Source organism: Symphalangus syndactylus, chromosome 2 (assembly GCF_028878055.3).
Source record: "Symphalangus syndactylus isolate Jambi chromosome 2, NHGRI_mSymSyn1-v2.1_pri, whole genome shotgun sequence".
NCBI lineage: Eukaryota > Metazoa > Chordata > Mammalia > Primates > Hylobatidae > Symphalangus > Symphalangus syndactylus.
The window spans coordinates 35,839,666-35,861,024 of record NC_072424.2 but is presented as its reverse complement, the minus strand read 5'-3'; the positions used below and the strand labels follow the sequence as shown (position 1 = coordinate 35,861,024).

The window sequence follows — 21,359 nt, the reverse complement described above, 5'->3', positions numbered from 1 at the left end:
GGACTCAAGTGATCCTCCTGCCTTAGCCTCCCGAGTAGCTTCTTTTTCCTGAGTTTGGCTAGAATAGCATGGGTAAAAGATTCCATTGCTCGGGAGAGGAGGAGGAAGCGAAGAAGAAGAGGTATAGAAGCTTCCTTTTGATCCAAGGTCTTTTCCTCAATCCTGGCTAGAACCAGAATCCTAAAGGTTTCCTGACTACAGGTACATGCCACCATGCCCAGCTAATTTTTAAATTTTTTGTAGACAGAGGGCCTCACTATGTTTCCCAGATTGGTCTTGAACCCCTGACCTCAAGCAATCCTCATGCCTTGGCCTCCCAAAGTGTTGGGATTACAGGCGTGAGCCACTACATCCCACCTGGGGTTTCTTAGTGATGATGAAACCTAGCCTTTATGTGGAAGATTTACAACTTTTTGAGGCCAGGATTTAGAGAACTTGTGCCATGAAAATAATTTGGTCCTTGCCTAGTACTCAATTTTTACTTCTCCTCTAAGGAGCTCGACTTGTGGAATGGATAAATTTCTAAGAAACGAGAGATTGGCAAAAATACGTGTCACTTTTTATAGTACTTGGAAAAGCAGGATCAAGATAGAGGCAGAACTATGGACTTTCTTAAGCTGAGGGAAAACTGACTTAACTCACCTGTTTCCCATTTTTCCAACACTTAAGCCAAGAACAACTCCCTCTGGGCTCAGATGTGGGCTAGACTGGGCCAGGCTGTAAAACACTGACAGGTTTTTGAGAGGAAATTGATTGCTATAGTCAACTGTGTTATTTGCCATGGGTCTTCCTTTGTCCATTTATTTTACCAACTTTTTTTCCTTTTTTTTTTGAGACAGAGTCTCACTCTGTCACCCAGGCTGGAGTGCAGTGGCACAATCTCGGCTCACTGCAACCTCTGCCTCCCGGGTTCAAGCGATTCTTCTACTTCAGCCTCCTGAGTAGCTGGGACTACAGGCATGCACCACCACGCCTGGTTAATTTTTTGTATTTTTAATAGAGATGGGGTTTCACAGTGTTGGCCAGGCTCAAACTCCTGACCTTGTGATCCGCCCACCTCGGCCTCCCAAAGTGCTGGGATTACAGGCAGGAGCCACTGCACCTGGCCTTTTTTTTTTTTTTTTGAGACAGGGTCTCACTCTGTTGCCCAGGCTGGAGTACAGTGGCACAATCAAGGCTCACTGAAGCCTCAATCTCCCTAGCTCTGGCGATTGTCCCACCTCAGCCCCCCAAGTAGCTGGGACTACAAGTGTGCACCACCATGCTTGGCTAATTCGGCTAATTTAGTTTTTTTTTGTTTTTGTAGAGACGGGGTCTGGCCATGTTGCCCAGGCTGGTTTGAAACTCCTGAGCTCAAGGGATCTACCTGCCTCAGCCTCCCAAAGGGCTAGGATTATAAGCATGAGCCACCACACCTGGCTATTTTACCAACATTGACCAAGCTCTGGTTGAGCCTTGTAAAGGATATTATAGGCTTTAAAAGAAGAAGAAAAAAGACCTGGTATGCTGTACAAAAAGCTGCAAACTAGGCAGGCAGATGTGTTACGAGAATCCAGAAGCAGCAGCAAGGAGTGGGGGCTAGGAGTTTGTAAGCAGGGAACTGTATCTGTAATATGTAAATGAAGTTACTGGGCATCTCTTCAGTGGTCAGTGTGAGTGGAATGTGTGGGAAAATGTGGTGAGAGGTGAGATAAAGAGAAGTAGACAGGGACGAAGTTACAGAGAGGACCGTGTTGGGAAGTTTGGACTCTATTCTGTAGGTAGATGAAGTATTTAAAAGAAGAGGCCATGATATAATAATATTTGGTTTAATGTGGTACGGTTGTAGTGTGTGGCGGAAATTTGAGAGGAAGAATTGGCAACTTGCAGGGCAGCAGGGAAGCCATTTGTATTTAGCTAGAAGAACATGGATTGAAGCAATGGATGATGGATTTCAGAGCAATTTGTGAAGTAGAACCAGAATTTTGTCCGTCGAACTTGGGGTGACGAAGCACTGTGCCTCAGATAAAGGTACTATCTTCCAGGGAATTCAAACGGACCTCAGCTGCTAGTTGGGCAGTTGAGACCAAGAGAGGCATCCTGGTAATAGTGCTGTGCTTCAAGACAAAAGACATTAAAAGATTTTTACATTGCAATTGTTTTCCTCTTCAGGAGCGCCTGGTTACCTTTCAGGAATAATTTATTTTCCAACATCCTTGAGAAACACTATACCTCTTTTCTGTTTTTGCTGTGGAAAACTGGAAAACTAGTACTTCCGCCACACTCAAGATGGCTACACCAGCAATAGACTTTTCCATCCACCTGGGTGGCCCCGCCCCCTTATGAAGCTGCTTCCGCCACTCTCTGCGGGTTGGGACGCATTTTACACTTCTTCGCAGCATTCAAGATGGCCCGGCTTCCTCCTACTTTTTAATTGGCTGGATCGTTTCGTCTTCAAGAGAAGGCGGGACTTATATTTGATTGACAGCTACATTGATCAATGGACAAAGGGCAAAGGCCAATGAGGCGCTGGAACTGGAGAGTCTCTCGCGTGTCTGGGAGGGTGTTTTGCGCGGGGCGGGGTGGAGCAGAGCCGGAAGCGGGAGGGGAGAGTCAAACAGGAAAAGAAGGGAAGAAGGAAGAAGAGGGTAGAGGAGGAGAGGGAGGAGGAGGGAGGTGGTGGCGGCGCCGTGGCGGAGGAGCAGGAGCAGGAGGGGGATGGAGAGGAGAAGGCTCCTGGGTGGCATGGCGCTCCTGCTCCTCCAGGCGCTGCCCAGCCCCCTGTCAGCCAGGGCTGAACCCCCGCAGGTAAGGGGGCGGGGGCGTCTGGGCCATGCTGGGTCCTGGGGGTCGTCGAGGCCTGGCTGGAGGGGTCTGAAGGAGTTTTGTTGCCAAGAGTTGAGGGGTCCCTAAAGGGGCATCTATGCCTGGCGTGGACAGGATCTAAAGGGGCGTCGGTGTTTAGCTGAGGGACACCTGTGACAGTTTTGGTGTCAAGGAGGTGGCAGAGGCATGATGCCAAGCGAGTGAGGGGCGTTTGAGACGGCAGGTTGGTTAGGTGGGCTGGGGTGACTGTGGCTGGATAGCGGTGCCAAGCTGGGGATGTGGGCCTTATTCGTGTCCCTCTGTGGAGCAGGTGTCCCAGGCAGCAATGCAGTATGTATGTCTGTGTGTGTAGGGGTACACAGGCTATTGAGTTGGCCTGTGAGGGAAGGGATCCTGAGAGGATATTTCTTTCAGGATGGACTGGGGAAAGTTCCGAGGGCATCTTAGTGCGTTTAAAAAAAAATTACTATGTTCCTGGGAGAGACTTGGCCCCATTTTTAAATCTGTAAGCCATGGCGCCCTTGATTGGAGGCAGGACTCTCAGAAGGCAGGTGGGATGAAACAGAGTGGAACCCCTCAGGAGGAGGAGCACACTTGAGCTGTAACAAGCTCTTGCTGTTAGGCTGGCTTGCCTGGGAGAGCAAGTCACGGATGCTGATCTGAGCCAGCTCAGGGCTTTTGACCAGAGGGTGGTTCTGATGCCAATATGGGCAGCAAATGGAGCACCCTAGCTTTTCTTGCTGGGTGGCTTGCTCTTTATCCAGGCAGAGAAGCTTGCTTGTGCTGATTCCAGCTCCAGCTGGCATTTCGAAACCCTAATGGGAGCGTTACTCCTGGTGCCAAGTTGGGTGGGGTGCAGTGGGGGCAATCACCCCTCCTTCCTTGCATTTGGCAAAGCTTTATTATTCTTTTTTCTTCACTTTCTGTTCTTTTCCCCTTTTTTTCAGAAAGGCATACACACATAGACACATAGCGTAATGGCAAAGTCTATACAACTTAGTGCTTGAACTTGTGTTGTGAACAAGAGCAGAAACTGAGTGCCAGCAAAAATACTTATCTTTTCCCTAGGAGTTTTAGGGCTTCCTTTTCACAAATACATCTTGTTTTGCCCATTATCCTCTATTTTAAAATACTGATTAAAAAATAAGTTGAAATTCACATGACGAAAACCATTTTAAAGTGAACAATTCAGCGGCATTTAGTACACTTACGATGTTGTGCAACTACCACCTCTATCTAGTTCCAAAACATTTTCATCACCCCAATAGAAAACCTCGTCCCTACTAAGCAGTTACTCTCTGTCTCCCTCTTCCCCCAGCCCCTGGCAACCAGCAGTCTGCTTTCAGTCTCTATGAATTTATCTATTCTGGATATTTTATATAAATGGGATCCTACAATGTATGGCCTTTGTGCCTGGCTTCTTTCACTTAGTGTAATGTTTATAAGGCCCATCCACATCGTAGCATGTACTAGTACTTCATTCCTGTTTATGACCAAGTAACATTCTGTTATCTGTGTATCACTATTTATGCATTGAAGTGTCTAATTTTTCCTCAGGATATGTTTGTGTATACTAGAAATACCATGTGAAAGGAATGGAGCTCATTTTCTAGCCCAGTGTATTCCCTTTTCGAGGGCTGGGACCCTTCTGTTTTAGCCTTTGTTGGGGTTGTTTTTCCAGTGGAAATCATAAACTGGCAGAAGAAATATATTTTCTTTGTTTACTAGAAAAGTTATAGCCCTCAGGACTGGTAAAGTTAAGTATAGGTGTTGACAACAAAATATAGAATATAGTAAATATAGAATTTACTTTTCCTTTGCACATATCTGTTTCTGTAAGTATCTCGAAAAGGCTGTCCCCAATAACCAATAAATAACATCGGTAGAGGGTTGGTTTAGGAATGTCAGAGCCTTTGGAGATGGGCTGGTCAAAGATAGGAATTAGATCCACTTTTTCAGCAAGGGGGATGATGGAAAGTGGAGGTGCCTACAAGGTCATGGAGCCTGGGAGGTGTTGTGAAGATGTGGAAGTGGATTGTTAATGTTATATCCTAATTGCAGTTTGCAAACCACAGGCTGCTTTCTTATATCTCTGGCACTTCTAATACTTAATTTTGAGGACAGGTGTCTTTTGTACTTTGTTCCATTTGGATGAATGCTATCACTGACCAACAGCTGTGACACGGTTACAATTCCTGCAGAGAAGGGAAAGTGTTTGTAATGAGCAGTGGCCCTCTTCCTAACCAGCCCCCACATACCCTCACTCCTGATGCTCCCTATACACTTCCATCCCCCACCTTATACCCCTGTCTCTTTCTGTCCGGGAGTGCTAGATATCTATAGTGAGATTTCTGTTTTGAATTTTAACCTTCGGAATGCAAGTTACTATATAATTATTAACTCTGAATCCACCGCAATTTAGTCAGTGTATTTTTTTGGCGTTTTTTTTTGGGGTGGGGGGGTGGGGGAAGGGGTTGCTTGTACAAATCAGTAAGGAAAAAAAAATCCCAAGGCCATTTTGGCACAGGCATACTTTAAGTACCCACTGTCCTTAATTCAACAATGAAGTCCAGCTAACTTTGAATTCAGGAGGGCTTACTGTACTCATTCTGTATCGAATAATGGTATTGGTACCTTATTGCATTTCTCCCACAAAATTGATCTACTTACAATACAATCTTTTTTTTTACATACACATTTTTTTTACATACACAATCTTTTTTTTACATACACATTTACTATCAGAAATAAATGATACTAGGCAACTTGCTTTCCCTGTTACCAGCTCTGCCTGAAATAGCCATTTCTTGTTATGCAGGCAGGCCCTGGAAAGTTCGTCAGCTAGTTCATTCTGTGGTTAGGAACTTAGACTTAACTCTCCTACAGGTTATGACATTACAACTCACAGACGTGAATCCTTAAATCTATAAAGAATGAAAAAGGCCAGGCGCGGTGGCTCACCCCTGTAATCCCAGCACTTTGGGAGGCCAAGGCAGGCAGATCACAAGGTCAGGAGATCAAGACCATCCTGGCCAACATGGTGAAACCCTGTCTCTACTAAAAATACAAAAATTAGCCAGGCATGGTGGTGCACCTGTAGTCCCAGCTACTCGGGAGGCTGAGGCAGAAGAATCACTTGAACCTGGGAGGTGGAGGTTGTGGCGAGCCAAAATCATGCCACTGCACTCTAGCCTGGTGACAGAGCGAGACTCCGTCTCAAAAAAAAAAAAAAAAAAGAATGAGAAAACAGTAGAGGCTCCAAATAGTAAGGCTCCAACAGCCTTGGCATTTGTTTCCTCCAGTTAAATTATCATTGAGATACATAGAGTTTCTTTTGATTGTTTAGATTTAACCAGAATGTTTGTTTTTGTTGTTGTTGTTGTTTTTGTTTTGTTTCTGAGACAGGATCTCACTCTGTTGCCCAGGCTGGAGTGCAGTGGTGTGATGTAATCTTGGATCACTGCAGCCTCGACCTCCCAGTCTCAAGCGAGCCTCCCACCTCAGCCTCCTGAGTAACTGGGACTACAGGTGCATGCCACCACGCCCTGCTAATTTTTGTATTTTTCTGTAGAGATGGGGTTTCGCCATGTTGCACAAGCAGGTCGCGAACTCCTGGGCTCAAGCGATCTGCCCATCTCAGCCTCCCAGAGTGTTGGGATTAGAGGCATGAGTCACTGTGCCCGGCCTAAACAGAATATTTGACTATGTTATTTAAAACAAAGTTTTGGTAGAAATATCTTTTTCCATAGGGTAACTCAGCCAGTGGTTTAGGAACAAATCTCTAGAGATGCAGTCCTTACCTTTCCTTTGCCAAGCTTAAAACTTTGAGCTGGGCCGGGTGCGGTGGCTCACGCCTGTAATCCCAGCACTTTGAGAGGCTGAGGCGGGTGGATCACGAGATCAGGAGATCGAGACCATCCTGGCTAACACGGTGAAACCCCGTCTCTACTAAAAATACAAAAAATTAGCCGGGCATGGTGGCGGGTGCCTGTAGTCCCAGCTACTTGGGAGGCTGAGGCAGGAGAATGGCGTGAACCCGGAAGGCAGAGCTTGCAGTGAGCCGAGGTTGCGCCACTGCACTCTCCAGCCTGGGCAACAGAGCGAGACTCCGTCTCAAACAAACAAACAAACAAACAAAAAAAACTTTGAGCTGGATGGGGGCCCCAGTTCCTACTATTTTTTCCCACCTAACCCTCAATGGTATACCCTTTAGTTCCCACCTTACCTTTAGTCACCTCCATTCCCAGTTTTCAGTCTGGAAGCCCTACTCCATTCTCCTTTCTTACAAATGGTATTTCAATGCCATCACCATCATTCCTTCTTATACAATAGTGGGATGTGAGACTTCCAGATTCTAATCCCTTTTACCTCACCTTCTTAGTGCGTTTAATATACCAAAGTGTAAAATCAGCACCTTAAATTTCTGTGAACTCTTTCAGTGGAATTCAGTAGGCATCAAAGAGTGGGCATTTACTGAAATGTCTACTCTTTGCAGCAGGCTATTATTGCTAGGCCCTGGGAACCATCAAATGAGTATGGAATCCCTGTTCCCCAGGAGCTGGAAATCTTATGGCAAGGACCGATAGCGCACACAGTGAATTGTAATCCAGAGGTTTTGCTGAAATGAAAGTACAAACAAAGGACTGTCAGAGCAACTGATTCTGCTAGGGCAAGAGGAAGATGGGGTGCTAGGAAGAACTTCATTAAGGAAAAAGCATTTGTTCAGGACTTTAAAGGTTGATAAGGATGAGTAGAGTATCTATGGACCAGGAAGGGGAAAAATGGATTCCAGTGTGGAAGAATGAAAATGAGAGAGTGTGTTTGGAGGTGACATGTACTCTGTGGCAGAAGCTTTGTGTGTGGATGTTTAGAGGAGTGTGGAAGTGGGGGAGGCTCGAAAGAGAGGCTGTTGTCACATGGTCAGGAGGCCTTTCATCCATTCATCTAAGGCTGCACCATCCAGTAGAACCTTCTGTGATGCTGGAAATGATCTCTCTCTCTGCCGTCCAATTCAGTAGCCACTTAGCCAGGTGGCTGCTGAGCATTTGAAATGTGGCTAGGATAACTGAGGAACTGAATTTTGAAACATATTTAATTTTGAAACATATTTGTTTATTTATATATTTTTATTTTTTAGAGACAGAATCTTGCTCTGTTGCCCATAGAGTTTCTGTCACTGGAATGCAGTGGTGTAGTCGTAGCTCACTGCAGCTTTGAACTCCTGGGCTCAAGCGATCCTTCCGCCTCACCCTCCCAAGGAGCTAGGATTGTAGGCGCATGCCACCACACCTCGCCGTATATTTAATTTTTTTTCTTTTTTTTTCTCTCTTCTAAAAAAAAATTTTTTTTTAGAGATGGAAGTCTCACCATGTTGCCCAGGTTGGTCTAGAACTCCTTGGGCTCAAGTGATCCTTCCACCTTGGCCTCCCAAAGTGTTTGGATTACAGGCATGAGCCACCATGCCTGGCCTAATTTTTTTTAATTAAAAAATTTTTTTTATAGAGAGGAAGTCTCACTATATTGCCCAGGCTGGTCTTGAACTCCTTGGCTCAAGTGATTTTTCTGCCCCAGCCTCCCAAAGTGCTGGGATTGCAGGCGTGAGCCACTGTTCCTGGCCCTCCATATTTATTTATTTATTTATTTTTTTGAGATGGAGTTTCGTTCTTGTTGCCCACGATGGAGTGCAGTGGTGCAGTCTAGGCTCACTGCCACCTCTGGCTCCCAGGTTCAAGTGATTCTCATGCCTCAGCCTCCCAAGTAGCTGGGATTACAGGCACTGCTACCACACCTGGGTAATTTTTTCATAATTTTTTTGTAGATACAGGGTTTCACCACGTTGGCCAGGCTGGTCTCGAATTCCTGACCTCAGATGATCTGCCCGCCTTGGCCTCCCAAAGTGTTGGGATTACAGGTGTGAGCGACCATGCCTGGCTGCCATATTTAATTTTTTATATCAACTTTATTGAGATATAATCAGGTCAGGCGCAGTGGTTCACACCTGTAATCCCAGCACTTTGGGAGGCCGAGGCGGGTGGATCATTTGAGGTCAGGAGTTCTAGACCAGTGTGGCCAACATGGTGAAACCTCATCTCTACTAAAAATACAAAAATTAGCATGTACCTGTAATCCCAGCTACTTAGGAGGCTGAGGCAGGAGAATCGCTTGAGCCCCATAGGCAGAGGTTGCAGCAAGCCTAGATCGCGCCACTGCACTCCAGTCTGGGCGATAGAGTGAGACCCTGTCTCAAAAAAAGAAAAAAAAAGAAACTTTATTGAAATAATTTACATGCCAAAAAAATTCACCCTTTTACAGTATACATAAATTGGTGTTTCAGTATAGTCACAGAATTTGTGACTATCAGTGCTAATTTTAGCATATTTTCTTTTTTTTTTCTTTTGAAACGGAGTCTTGCTCCGTCACCCAGGTTGGAGTGCAGTGGGGTGATCTCGGCACACTGCAACCTCTGCCTCCAGAGTTTAAGCGCTTCTCCTGCCTCAGCCTCCTGAGTAGCTGGGACTACAGGTGCCCACCACCACGCCTGGCTAATTTTTTGTATTTTTAGTACAGACGGCGTTTCACTGTGTTAGCCAGGATGGTCTTGATCTCCTGACCTCGTGATCCGCCCACCTCGGCCAATGTGCTAGGATTACAGGTGTGAGCCACCACGCCCAGCCCAATTTTAGCATATTTTCTTTACCCCACAACCATGCCCGGCCCAATTTTAGCATATTTTCTTTACCCCAGAAAGAAACCCCATAGCCATTAGCAGTCACTTCCCTTTCTAGCCCCTTTTCTTCCATCCCTTAGTGACCACTGATCTACTTGCCATTCCTATGGATTTGCCTATTCTAGACATTTCATATAAAGGGAATGGTACACTATGTGGTCTTTTGTGGCTTATTTCACTTACCATAAGGTTTTCCTTTCTTTTTTTGAGACAGAGTCTCACTCTGTCGCCCAGGCTGGAGTGCAGTGGTGTGATCTTGGCTCACTGCAACCTCTGCCTCCCAGGTTCAAGTGATTCTCCTGTCTCAGCCTCCTGAGTAGCTGGGACTACAGGCATGCACCACCATGCCCAGCTAACTTTTGTATTTTTTAGTAGAGATGGGGTTTTGCCATGTTGGCCGGGCTGTTCTCGAACTCCTGACCTCAGGTGATCTGCTGGACTTGGCCTGCCAAAGTGCTGGGATTACAGGTGTGTGCCACTGCGCCCAATCAAGGTTTTCTTTTTTCTTTTTCTTTTTTTCTTTTTTTTTTTTTTTGAGACACAATCTCCCTCTGTTGCCCAGGCTGAAGTGCAGTGGGTGCAATCTCAGCTCACTGCAATCTCCACCTCAAGCAAACCTCCTATCTCAGCCCTCCTAGTAGCTGGAACTACAGGTGCGCACCCACACCCAGCTAATTTTTGTATTTTTTGTAGAGATGGAGTTTCACCATGTTGGCCAGGCTGGTCTTGAACTCCTGGGCACAAGCGATCTGCTCGCCTTGGCCTCTCAAAGTGCTGGGATTACAGGTGTGAGCCACCACACCTGGCCAATGTGATATTTACTTAAAATAATTTAAACTAAATAGCTGTATGTAGATAGTGGCTACATATTGGAGGATACTGATCTAACAACTTTCCAGAGTAGGGGTTTGGTACAGTCAAACCTAGTGGTCATGTCATGGGCTCTGGGGTCAGACCACCTGAGTTCCAAACTTGATACTGTCCTTGAGCAAGTTACATAACCTCTTTGTGCCTCAGCTTCCTCATCTATAAAATGGGAATTGTACTAGTATGGGGTTGTCATGAGGTGAAAAGACATAATCTATGTAAAGCTCTTGGAATATATTCAGTGATTATTAAGTATAATAATAATTATCACCATTATTGCTATTGGCAGTCCTCAGAGTGTATTATGGTTTGTAAGTTAGTGTCAACACCCAGACTAACTTCAGGAACTGAGATCTGGAGATTTTGCAAGTGACTTTCTTGATTCTGTTCTATGTCCGAATTTAGGTTTGGGGAGAATTTTGTCCTTCCAGAGGACATTAGTCACTGTTACAGCTTGGGAGTGCCACTGGTATCTAGTGGGTGGAGGCCAGGGATGCTGCTTAGCATCCTGGAATGCTCAGGACAGCCCCCCACGACAAAGACTTTTCCAGCCCAGAATGTCAGTGGTGCCGAGATGGAGAAATCCTGGCTTAGTGGGACCTGCTGTGGCCTTACCAGGTCCTGTTCATTATTGCAGAGCTTGGGGTCAGCCTTCTTGCAAGCACAACATAGCATTGTGAAGTGTATGAAATAACCTTGGACAGCAAGTTTTCGGTGGGACCTGAAGCTTTGCTATGCCGAATCTCACTGCCTTTCAGGTTTGTTGATGTATGTGATCAGTCAGCTCTGCCTTGTCAGCCAACATCACACATTTTGAAAACACATTTTTTTGATCTGTGATTCAGTAAGCAGGTGAGCCTCCCTTATTTACCCCATCTTGAACTTTCTTTCCTCTTGCTTTGATCTGCTCTGTGGTTTTATTTTAAGAACATGATTTGCTTTGGTCCCAGTGAAAGCCTGATGGTCAGTTACTTTATTTTCTCAGTGTCCTCCATCGTCCTGCAACCAATCTGAACTGAGTCATGTTCTTAGAACTTTTTCCTTTCCCCATTCCAAGTCCTGGCTCTACTCTGATTTTCGGCCTCAGGAATGTTGGTTTGCTCTCACGCACGCTTAGCCTGTGGAAATCATTAGGTGTTCTCAGGGTCTGTCACAAGAGAAGCTAAGTGTCCTGGACCTCAGGGTGGCTGTGTCTTGAGGAGAGTCCTCTTTTCAGGCCCCCAAGAGGCAGCTCATCTGTGGATGTTTGAGCTGTCGGGTCTTTGTTGTCATGGGTATCTCGCATGGCTTTGGATTCAAAACTTCACCTGTCTTTTGAATGCCTGTCCACCCATACCCTTGAGAGGACCTCTTCCTTTCCTGCCATCAGCTGTTAGGACTAACACTTGGGAGATCATCAGGTTCCAGGTGGTAGAATGGCTTGGGTTGGTTCCTTGCTCCTACCACCCCAGTCACGTACAGCACTGGGGCCGCTGATCCCACTGTTACTGCACAGCCAGTAAGAGCAGCCACTGAGTGATGGATTATCCTGCCTCCGCCTCCCAAGTAGCTAGGACTACAGGCACACACTACAGCAACAGAGAGTCTTGGTGGCTTGTCTCCTTGGTGGCATACAGTAGACGGGCTGAGGTCTGGTCTGTGGGCACCTCTCTTTTGAAACATCCTTTTCAGTTCCACTAGGTGGAGCAAAGTCTGGCCTGAAAACTGCATGCTATGTGGAAACCACAAACAAAGAAACACAAGTAAATCCAGAACATTGCAACCTGGGAGGTCAAGAAAGGGGAAACAAATCCCATCCTATTGAATTTTAAGGCTTGTTGATACCATTCTGAGCTTTCCTGATCTGGGGATTAAGTAGGTCATCCTCTCAGCCTTGTAGATCGCCCGTCTTGCATGGTCTGGGTTTTCGGGATATGCTTGCATACTCAGTTACATTCCCATAGCTCTGATTTATTTACTTTTGGTTTTCTCCTTTCCACACTTTCTTCTGTGGGAAATCAGAGGAGTTGTTTATCTTCTGCCCCTGGTGCTGTCGTCCTCACAGTGCCAAAGCTAAGTTTTGATTCAAGATCTCAGGTGTTTAAAATAATTTAACTTAAACATTTTTGGAAGAGGTAAAAATAAATGTAAGATGTTACAAGAATATCTGTGGCTTGGAAGGGTGGGTCCTAAGATGGAGAGTTATGAAAACATGTCTGTTTTGATTTTTAAATATCTAGCAAGACAAATGTTATGTTGTAACACTTTTATTACACATTCTTTCAGATCAGAGGCGTGCATTCATGGAGAAAATATTCGTATTTTTCAAAATTCTACATGTTGCTTTTTGGTTTGCCATTTCCTAATTTATTTTCCTCATTTAAAATTCCACCTGGCAGTTTCATCAAACACAGAAATAACAAGCAAAAAAACCACAGCTTAGTTTATTGATCAGATTTAAATATTTTTCTCTCTTAGTAGTTCATTTGGGAGAAGAAATTACTATTTGGCTTTCTACACCAGGATGTTGGAATATTGTAGCTCTTTGGAACTTAAATACAGAATTGAATAGTGTGAGTTCATCCTGCTTACTCCTTTCTTTTTCCTTGGATAATTTGTCTTTAAGTTTTGCAAATCCCTTTGCTACATTTGGGAGGGGGTGAGAGCATAAAACCTAACCCAGTGTGATTTGGCACTGTGGCTGACTTTCCATTTTGATTCCTTAGAGCTGATTGCTGCTTTTCTTTGAGGTTTAAATACCTTTCACCTTTTTTTTTTTTTGAGATGAAGCCTTGCTCTGTCGCCCAAGCTGGAGTGCAGCAGTGCGATCTCAGCTCACTGCAACCTCCGTCTCCCAGGTTCAAGCAATTCTTCTGCCTCAGCCTCCCGAGTAGCTGGGACTACAGGCGTATGCCACCATGCCTGGCTAATTTTTGTATTTTTAGTAGAGATGGGGTTTCACTATGTTGGCCAGGCTGGTCTCGAACTCCTGATGTAATCTGCCTGCCTCGACCTCCCAAAGTGCTGGGATTACAGGCATGAGACACTGCGCCAGGCCCCTTTTTAAAATTTTTTTTTTTTTTTTTTTTTTTTTTTAGCATCAGGATCTCGCTATGCTGCCCAGGCTGGAGCACAGTGGCACAATCATAGCTCACTGCAGCTTCGAACTCCTGGGCTAAAGTGATTCTCCTGCCTCTGCCTCCCAAGTAGCTAGGACTACAGGCACACACTATAGTGTCCAGCTAATTTTGTATGTATTTATTTATTTATTTTTTGAGACGGAGTCTTGCTGTGTCACCCAGCTTTAAAATACCTTTCACCATTTTTTTTTTTGAGACGAAGTCTTGCTCTGTCGCCCAGGCTGGAGTGCAGTGGCACGACCTTGGCTCAATGCAACCTCCGCCTCCTGGGTTTGAGCCATTCTCCTGCCTCAGTCTCCCCAGTAGTTGGGATTACAGGTGCGCACCACCATGCCCAGCTAATTTTTGTATTTTTAGTAGAGACGGGGTTTCACCATGTTGGCCAGGCTGGTCTTGAACTTCTGACCTCGTGATCCACCTGCCTCAGCCTCCCAAAGTGCTGGGATTACAGGCATGAGCCACTGTGCCCGGCCTTGTTTTATTTTTTGTAGAGGTAGGGTCTTGCTATGTTGCCCAGGCTGGAGTACAGTGGTGATTCACAGGCATAGTCATAGTGCACGGCAGCTTTGAATCCCTGGCCTCAAGTGTTCCTTCTGCCTTAGCCTCCTGAGTAGCTAGGACTATTACTTTTTATTTGAAATGGAGTTTTGCTCTGTTGCCCAGGCTGGAGTGCAGTGGTACAGTCTTGGCTCACTGCAACCTCTGCCTCCTGGGTACAAGCGATTCTCCTGCCTCAGCTCCCTGAGTAGCCGGGATTACAGGCACACACTACTATGCCTGGCTAATTTTTGTATTTTTATTAGAGATAGGATTTCACCATGTTGGCCAGGCTGGTCTTGAACTCCTGAGCTCAAGTGATCTGCCTGTCTTGGCCTCCCAGGGTGCTGGGATTACAGGTGTAAACCACTGTGCCCAGCCTACATTCTTTTTTAATTGCATGAAAACAACACATGCTCATAACAATGTTAAATAATAGAAAGATTTAAAAATGTTGGCCAGGCGCAGTGGCTCATGCCTGTAATCCCAGCACTTGGGAGGCCAGGGCGGGCAGATCACGAGGTCAGGAGATTGACCAGCCTGGCCAACATGTGAAACCTCGTCTCTACTAAAAATATAAAAATTAGCCAGGCATGGTGGCGCATAGCTGTAGTCCCAGCTACTGAAGAGGCTGAGGCAGGAGAATTGCTTGAACCCAGGAGGCAGAGGTTGCAGTGAGCCAAGATCGTGCCTCTGCACTGCAGCCTGGGTGACAGAGCAAGACTCTGTCTCGGGGCAGGGGGTGGCGGGGAAGGGATCATTTGTAATGTAGCATTTTACAACATGCATTTTTTTTAACCTTAATATACTGTGGACTAATTTCCATATTTTAGATACTCCTCTGATTTCTTAAAATACCTGTATGCTGTTGCTTTATACCGTGATTTATTTAAACATTTCTCCATTGTTAATAGAGTTTTTGCCATTTCACACAGTGCTACCTTGAACATTGTTGTACTTATTTCTTTTTGCAATTGTGCTAGATTCCTAAAAGTGGAACTGAGGATTGTGTGGTTATAGGGTACGCACATTTAAAGGCTGGAGTAGATAGTGCCACGTTGTTCTCCGGTATGGTTGTGTCAGTTTACATTCGCACCAATAGGATCTGCAGGCCGGGTCCACTGACTCATGCCTGTAATCCCAGTACTTTGGGAGACTGAGGTGGGCAGATCGCTTGAGCCCAGGAGTTCGAGAGCAGCCTGGGCAAGAGAGCAAGACTCCGTATCTTTGAGACGGAGTCTCGATCTGTTGCCCAGGCTGGAGTGCAGTGGCACGATCTCAACTCACTGCAGTCTCTGCCTCCTGGGTTCAAACAATTCTTAGGCCTCAGCCCCATGAGTATCTAGGATTACCAACGTTTGCCACCACACCTAGCTAATTTTTTTGTATTTTTAATAGAGATAAGGTTTTGCCATGATGATCAGGCTGGTTTCAAACTCCTGACCTCAATGATCCATCCACCTTAGCCTCTCAAAGTGCTGGGATTACAGATGTGAGCCACCACGCCCAGCCCAATTTGTAAATTTTTTATAGAGACAGGGTCTTGCTATGTTGCCCAGGCTGGTCTTGAATTCCTGGCCTCAAGTGCTTCTGCCTCAGCATCCCAAGTAGCTGGGATTACAGGCACAAGTCACCGCACCCAGCGATGCTATTATTCTTGTTTGCACATCATTGTGCCCTTGAGTGAGAAGAGTGATGAGGTCACCACCAATGCGGACGGGCGCTGTTTGTCAAGTATGGGGGTCGTCACCCATCTTGACCACAGGGCTAGACCACATGTGGCTCTGTCTGCTCTCGTACACAGTACTGTGCTGCAGTGAGGGGGATCCTTGACTCCTGTCCCCAACCTCCATTTGGCACGTCCTGTTCTGAGGGGAAGATGGTTTCTGAGCCTTTTTTTTTTTTTTTTTTTTTGATACAAGGTCTCCCTGTGTCACCCAGGCTGGAGTGCAGTGGCATGATCATAGTTCATGGCAGCCTGACCTCCTGAGTTCTAGCGATCCTCCCACCTCAGCCTCCTTAGTAGCTGGGACTATAGGCATGCACCCTTATGCCCAGCTAATATTTGTATTTTTAGTACAGACTGGGTTTCACCATGTTGGCCAAGCTGGTCTTGAACTCCTGACCTCCAGTGATCCTCCTGCCTTGGCCTCCCAAAGTGCTGGGATTACAGCATGAGCCACTCTACCTGCCCCCGCCCTTTTTTTTTTTTTTTTTGAGACGGAGTCTCACTCTGTCACCCAGGCTGGAGTGCAATGGCACGATCTCAGCTCACTGCAACCTCTGCCTCCCAGGTTCAGGCAATTCCCCTGCCTCAGCCTCCTGAGTAGCTGGGACTACAGGCGCCTGCTACCGCACCTGGCTAATTTTTGTATTTTTAGTAGAGACGGGTTTCCCCACGTTGGCCAGACTGGTCTCGAACTCCTGGCCTCATGTGACCCGCCTGCCTCGGCCTCCCAAAGTACTGGGATTATAGGCGTGAGCCACCATACCCAGCCCTTTTTTTTTAAGTAACAGTTTTATTAAGATCTAATTCACAGACTATAACATTCACCATTTTCAAGGGTATAATTAAGTGGTTTTTAGTATATCCACAAGGTGGGCCACCATCACCGCTATCTTAATTTCAGAATATTTTCATCACTCCAAAAAGAAGCCTTATAGCTATTAGCATTCATTCCCCTTATTTTCCTCCCTCCAGTCCCTGGCAACCACTAATCTACTTCCTGTTTCTATGGATTTATCTATTCTGGACATTTCATATGAATGGAACCATACACCATGTGGTCTTTTTTCAAGGTTCATCCATGTTGTAGCATGTGTCAATATTTCATACCTTTTTATGGTTAATTAATGTAGGGTCCAGCCCTATGGGGCTTAGCAGGTGTTCTCCCCGTGTGCGGAGGCGAGAGATTGTAATAAATAAAGACACAAGACAAAGAGATAAAGAGAAAGCAGCTGGGCCTGGGGGACCACTACCATCAAGATGCAGAGACCGGTAGTGGCCCCGAACAGCTGGGCTTGCTGATATTTATTGCATACAAGACAAGGGGGCAGGGTAAGGAGGGTCAGTCTTCTAAGTGATTGACAAGGTGAAGCAGGTCACGTGATTACAGAATGGGGGGGCCCTTCCCTTTTAGGTAGCCAAAGCAGAGAGAGAAGGCAGCATACGTCAGTGTTTTCTTCTCTGCACTTATAAGAAAGATCAAAGACTTTAAGACTTTCACTATTTCTTCTACCGCTATCTACTACGAACTTCAAAGAGGAACCAGGAGTATGGGAGGAGCATGAAAGTGGACAAGGAGCGTGACCATTGAAGCACAGCACCACAGGGAGGGGTTTAGGCCTAAGGATGACTGCAGGCAGGCCTGGATAATATCCAGCCTTCCACAAGAAGCTGGTGGAGCAGAGTGTTCCCTGACTCCTCCAAGGAAAGGAGACTCCCTTTCGTGGTCTGCTAAGTAACGGGTGCCTTCCCAGACACTGGCGTTACTGCTTGACCAAGGAGCCCTCAAGCAGCCCTTATGCGGGCGTGACAGAAGGCTCACTTCTTGCCTTCTAGGTCACTTCTCACAATGTCCCTTCAGCACCTGACCCTATACCTGCCGGTTATTCCTAGGTTATATTAGTGATGCAACAAAAAGTAACATTAAAAGCTAATGATTAATAATGTTTATAATAATGATTGATAATTGTCCATGATCATCTCTATATCTAATTTGTATTATGACTATTCTTATTCTAACTATTTTCTTTATTATACTGAAATAGTTTGTGCCTTCAGTGTCTTGCCTTGGCACCTAGGTACTCTTTTGCCCACAAATTAATACTCCATTTTATAGATATACTCCATTTTATTTATTCATCAATTGATGAGCATTTGAGCTGTTTGCAGTTTGGGACTATTATGAATAATGCTGCTGTGAACGTTGGTGTACAAGTTTTTTGTTTGTTTGTTTTAGAGATGGGGGTCTTACTATATTGCCCAGGCTGGGGAGTAAGCTATTCACAGGCAAGATCATAGCTCACTACAGCCTCCAACTCCCAGGCTCAAGCGAATCCTCCTGCCTCAGCCTCCTGAGTAGCTGCGACTACAGGCACATGCCACTCTGCCTGGCTTGATGTACAAGTTGTTATGTGGAATTGTTTTTAATTATCTTGGGTATATACCTAGGGGTGGAATTGCTGGGTTATTTGGTAATGCTATGTTTAACTTTTTGAGAGACTTCCAGACTTTTCTGAAGCAGCTGCACCATTTTACACCCCCACTAGCAATGTGTGAGAGTTCCAATTTCTCCAACACTTGTTATTGTCTGCCTTTTTAATTACAGCCATGCTAGTGGGTGTGAAGTAGTTTCTCATTGTGATTTTGATTTGCATTTCCCTAATGACTAGTAATATCAAATATTTTTTCCTGTTCTTATTGGCCATTTGTGTATCTTCCTTGGAGAAATTTCTATTCAATCCTTTGTCCATTTACCCTTATCTGACTCGGGGGCCAGAGGTCTTCCCAGTGAGTGATGCCCAGGGTAAGATTTTCTTTTAAACTGGGCTTGGTCAGGGCTCTGGCATTTCCAGACCTGGCTATGTTCCTGCCTAGTCTTGTGACCCTGGGCCACTTAACCTCTCTGAGCCTTCCTTATTTCTTTGTTTCTTTCTTTTTTCTTTTCTTTCTTTTTTTTTTTTTTTTTGAGATGGAGTTTTGCTCTCCTTGCCCAGGCTGGAGTGCAATGGCATGATCTTGGCTCAACGCAACCTCCGCCTCCTGGGTTCAAGCGATTCTCCTGCCTCAGCCTTCCGAGTAGCTGGGATTACAGGCATGCACCACCACGCCCTGCTAATTTTGTATTTTTAGTAGAGACAGGGTTTCTCTATGTTGGTCAGGCTAGTCTCGAACTCCTGAGCTCAGGTGATCGCCTGCCTCAGCCTCCAAAAGTGCTGGGATTACAGGCGTGAGCCACCGTGCCCGGCCGAGCCTTCCTTATTTCTATCAGCATTGCCCAGAGACTGCTATGAGGCCAGCCATTCTGTGATAAGAGGCCCATGTGGTCAGAGAAGGCTCCCCTCTCGTTTGGGGAGTCTTAGTGCGTATGCTTACAGTTCAGCTTCTGAACAGCCACACAGTTAGGACACCTGTATGAATCTTTTATCCAATATATAAATTGCAAATGTTTTCTCCCGTTCTGTTTTGCCCCCACTTTTTTTTGAGATGGAGTCTCTGTCATCTGGGCTGGAGTGCAGTGGCACAATCTCGGCTCATTGCAACCTCTGCCTCCCGAGTTCAAGTGATTCTCCTTCCTCAGCTTCCTTAGTAGCTGGGAATACAGGTGTGTGCCACTACACCTGGCTAACTTTTTTTTTTATTTTTAAATTTTTTGTGTTTTTTGGTAGAGACAGGGTTTCACCATGTTGGCCAGGCTGGGTCTTTTTTTTTATCTTTTCTTTTCTTTTTTTTTTTTTTGACATGGAGTCTCACTCTGTTGCCCAGGCTGGAGGGCAGTGGTGCGATCTTGGCCCACTGCAGCCTCTACCTCTTGGGTTCCAGTGATTCTCCTGCCTCAGCCTCTCGAGTAGCTGGGATTACAGGCACCTACCACCATGCCTGGTTAATTTTTGTATTTTTAGTAGAGATGGGGTTTTCCTGTGTTGGCCAGGCTGGTCTGGAACTCCTGACCTCAGGTGATCTGCCTGCCTTGGCCTCCCAAAGTGCTGGGATTACAGGCGTGAGCCACTACACTCAGCCTTAAATTTTTTTATGTTTAATTTTTTCTTTTTTTGAGACGGAGTTTCACTCTTGTTGCCCAGGCTGGAGTGCAGTGGTACAATCTTGGCTCATTGCAACCTCCGCCTCCCAGGTTCAAGTGAGTCTCCTGCCTCAGCCTCCCGAGTAGCTGGGATTACAGGCACCTACCACCATGCCCAGCTAATTTTTTGTATTTTTAGTAGAGACAGGGTTTAACTGTGTTAGCCAGGATGGTCTCGATTTCCTGATCTCGTGATACACCCACCTCGGCCTAATTTTTTGTATTTTTAGTAGAGACCGGGTTTCACCATGTTGGCCAGGCTTGTCTCGAACTCCTGATCTCAGGTGATCCACCCACCTCGGCCTCCCAAAGTGCTGGGATTATAAGTGTGAGCCACTGCGCCCGGCCTTTAATGTTTAATTTTTTAGGGACAGTGTCTTGCTGTTGCCCAGGCTGGAGTGCAGTGGCGTGATCACAGCTCACTGCAGCCTTGAACTCCTGAGCTCAAGCAATCACCCTACCTTAACCTCTCCAGTAGCTGGGACTACAAGTGTGTGCCACCACATCTAGCTAATTTTTATAGAGGCGGAGTCTCCCTATGTTGCTTACGTTGGTCTAGAACTCCTGGCCTCAAGCATTCTTCCCACCTCAGCTTCCCAAAATGCTAGGATTACAGACAGGAACTACTACAGCTGGCCATCTTTTAGAGATCGCACCACCCCAGCCTGGGTGACCCTGTCTCAAAAAATGAAGAAGTAAAAATAAATAAAAAATGAATCTCTAAAAGATAACAATGTTCCTGAACATTACTGTCATCCCATAGCATACCCAGAAAACTTGACAGTAATTCCTTAATGTTGTAGGATAGGATCTTGCACTTGAGAATTTAAGATCTAAGAATAAAAATATTATTACAAAATTCAGCTAATTATGACAGTTCTTCAGTTTTCTTAAGTAATTAGCCCTCAGTAAGTTCCTCTACTTGAAAAAATGTTACTCCCAACAGTACCCTCAATCCCATGATAATCAAAAGTGTTCTTCCAATCCCAGCATTCTCAGTCTTACTTGAACAGGTCTAGTATTTGCATTTTAACCATAACCTTTTTTCCACCCTGCAAAACTTGGTCTTTCATTTTCTTTGACACACACATCCATTTCCAACCTTTGCTTAGTGTATAAAGTGAAAGATTAACTTACGACTTTTGCCCTCAATTTTTAGTGAAGAGAGAATTTTGGGGAAAATCCTACTCTTATCTGAGATTGCATAAATGTTCAAAGAAACGTGGAGAAATGAAGAGACCCTGCCAGCGTATCTTCTCCTCTTCCCAGCTCTTCGGGGGTGTAAGCTGTGGGTCCCTATCCTGTGTTTGGCTGACTATGCCTACCCTTCCGGTACAGTACTGGGGGTTTCAGGTGAGCAAGGCTGCTGAGGGAGAAATAGAACATAGAATTAATTAATTAATTAATTTATTGAGACGGAGTCTCGCTCTGTCGCCCAGGCTGGAGTGCAGTGGTGCAATCTCGGCTCACTGCAAGCTCCGCCTCCCGGGTTCACGCCAT

The 21,359-nt window shown here is 45.6% G+C and overlaps 1 protein-coding gene across 1 annotated transcript in view; it reads left to right on the top strand.

The window, feature by feature from the left end:
- The first annotated feature begins 527 nt into the window (after nt 1-527).
- Nucleotides 528-21,359, top strand: part of WBP1L (WW domain binding protein 1 like) — a 79,097-nt gene continuing 58,265 nt past the window's right edge. Inside the window, exon 1 of the mRNA XM_055250726.2 lies at nt 528-2,787. Coding sequence (XP_055106701.2) covers nt 2,698-2,787 — 90 coding nt within the window. The 5' untranslated portion in view covers nt 528-2,697. The remainder of the gene's footprint in view (nt 2,788-21,359) is intronic.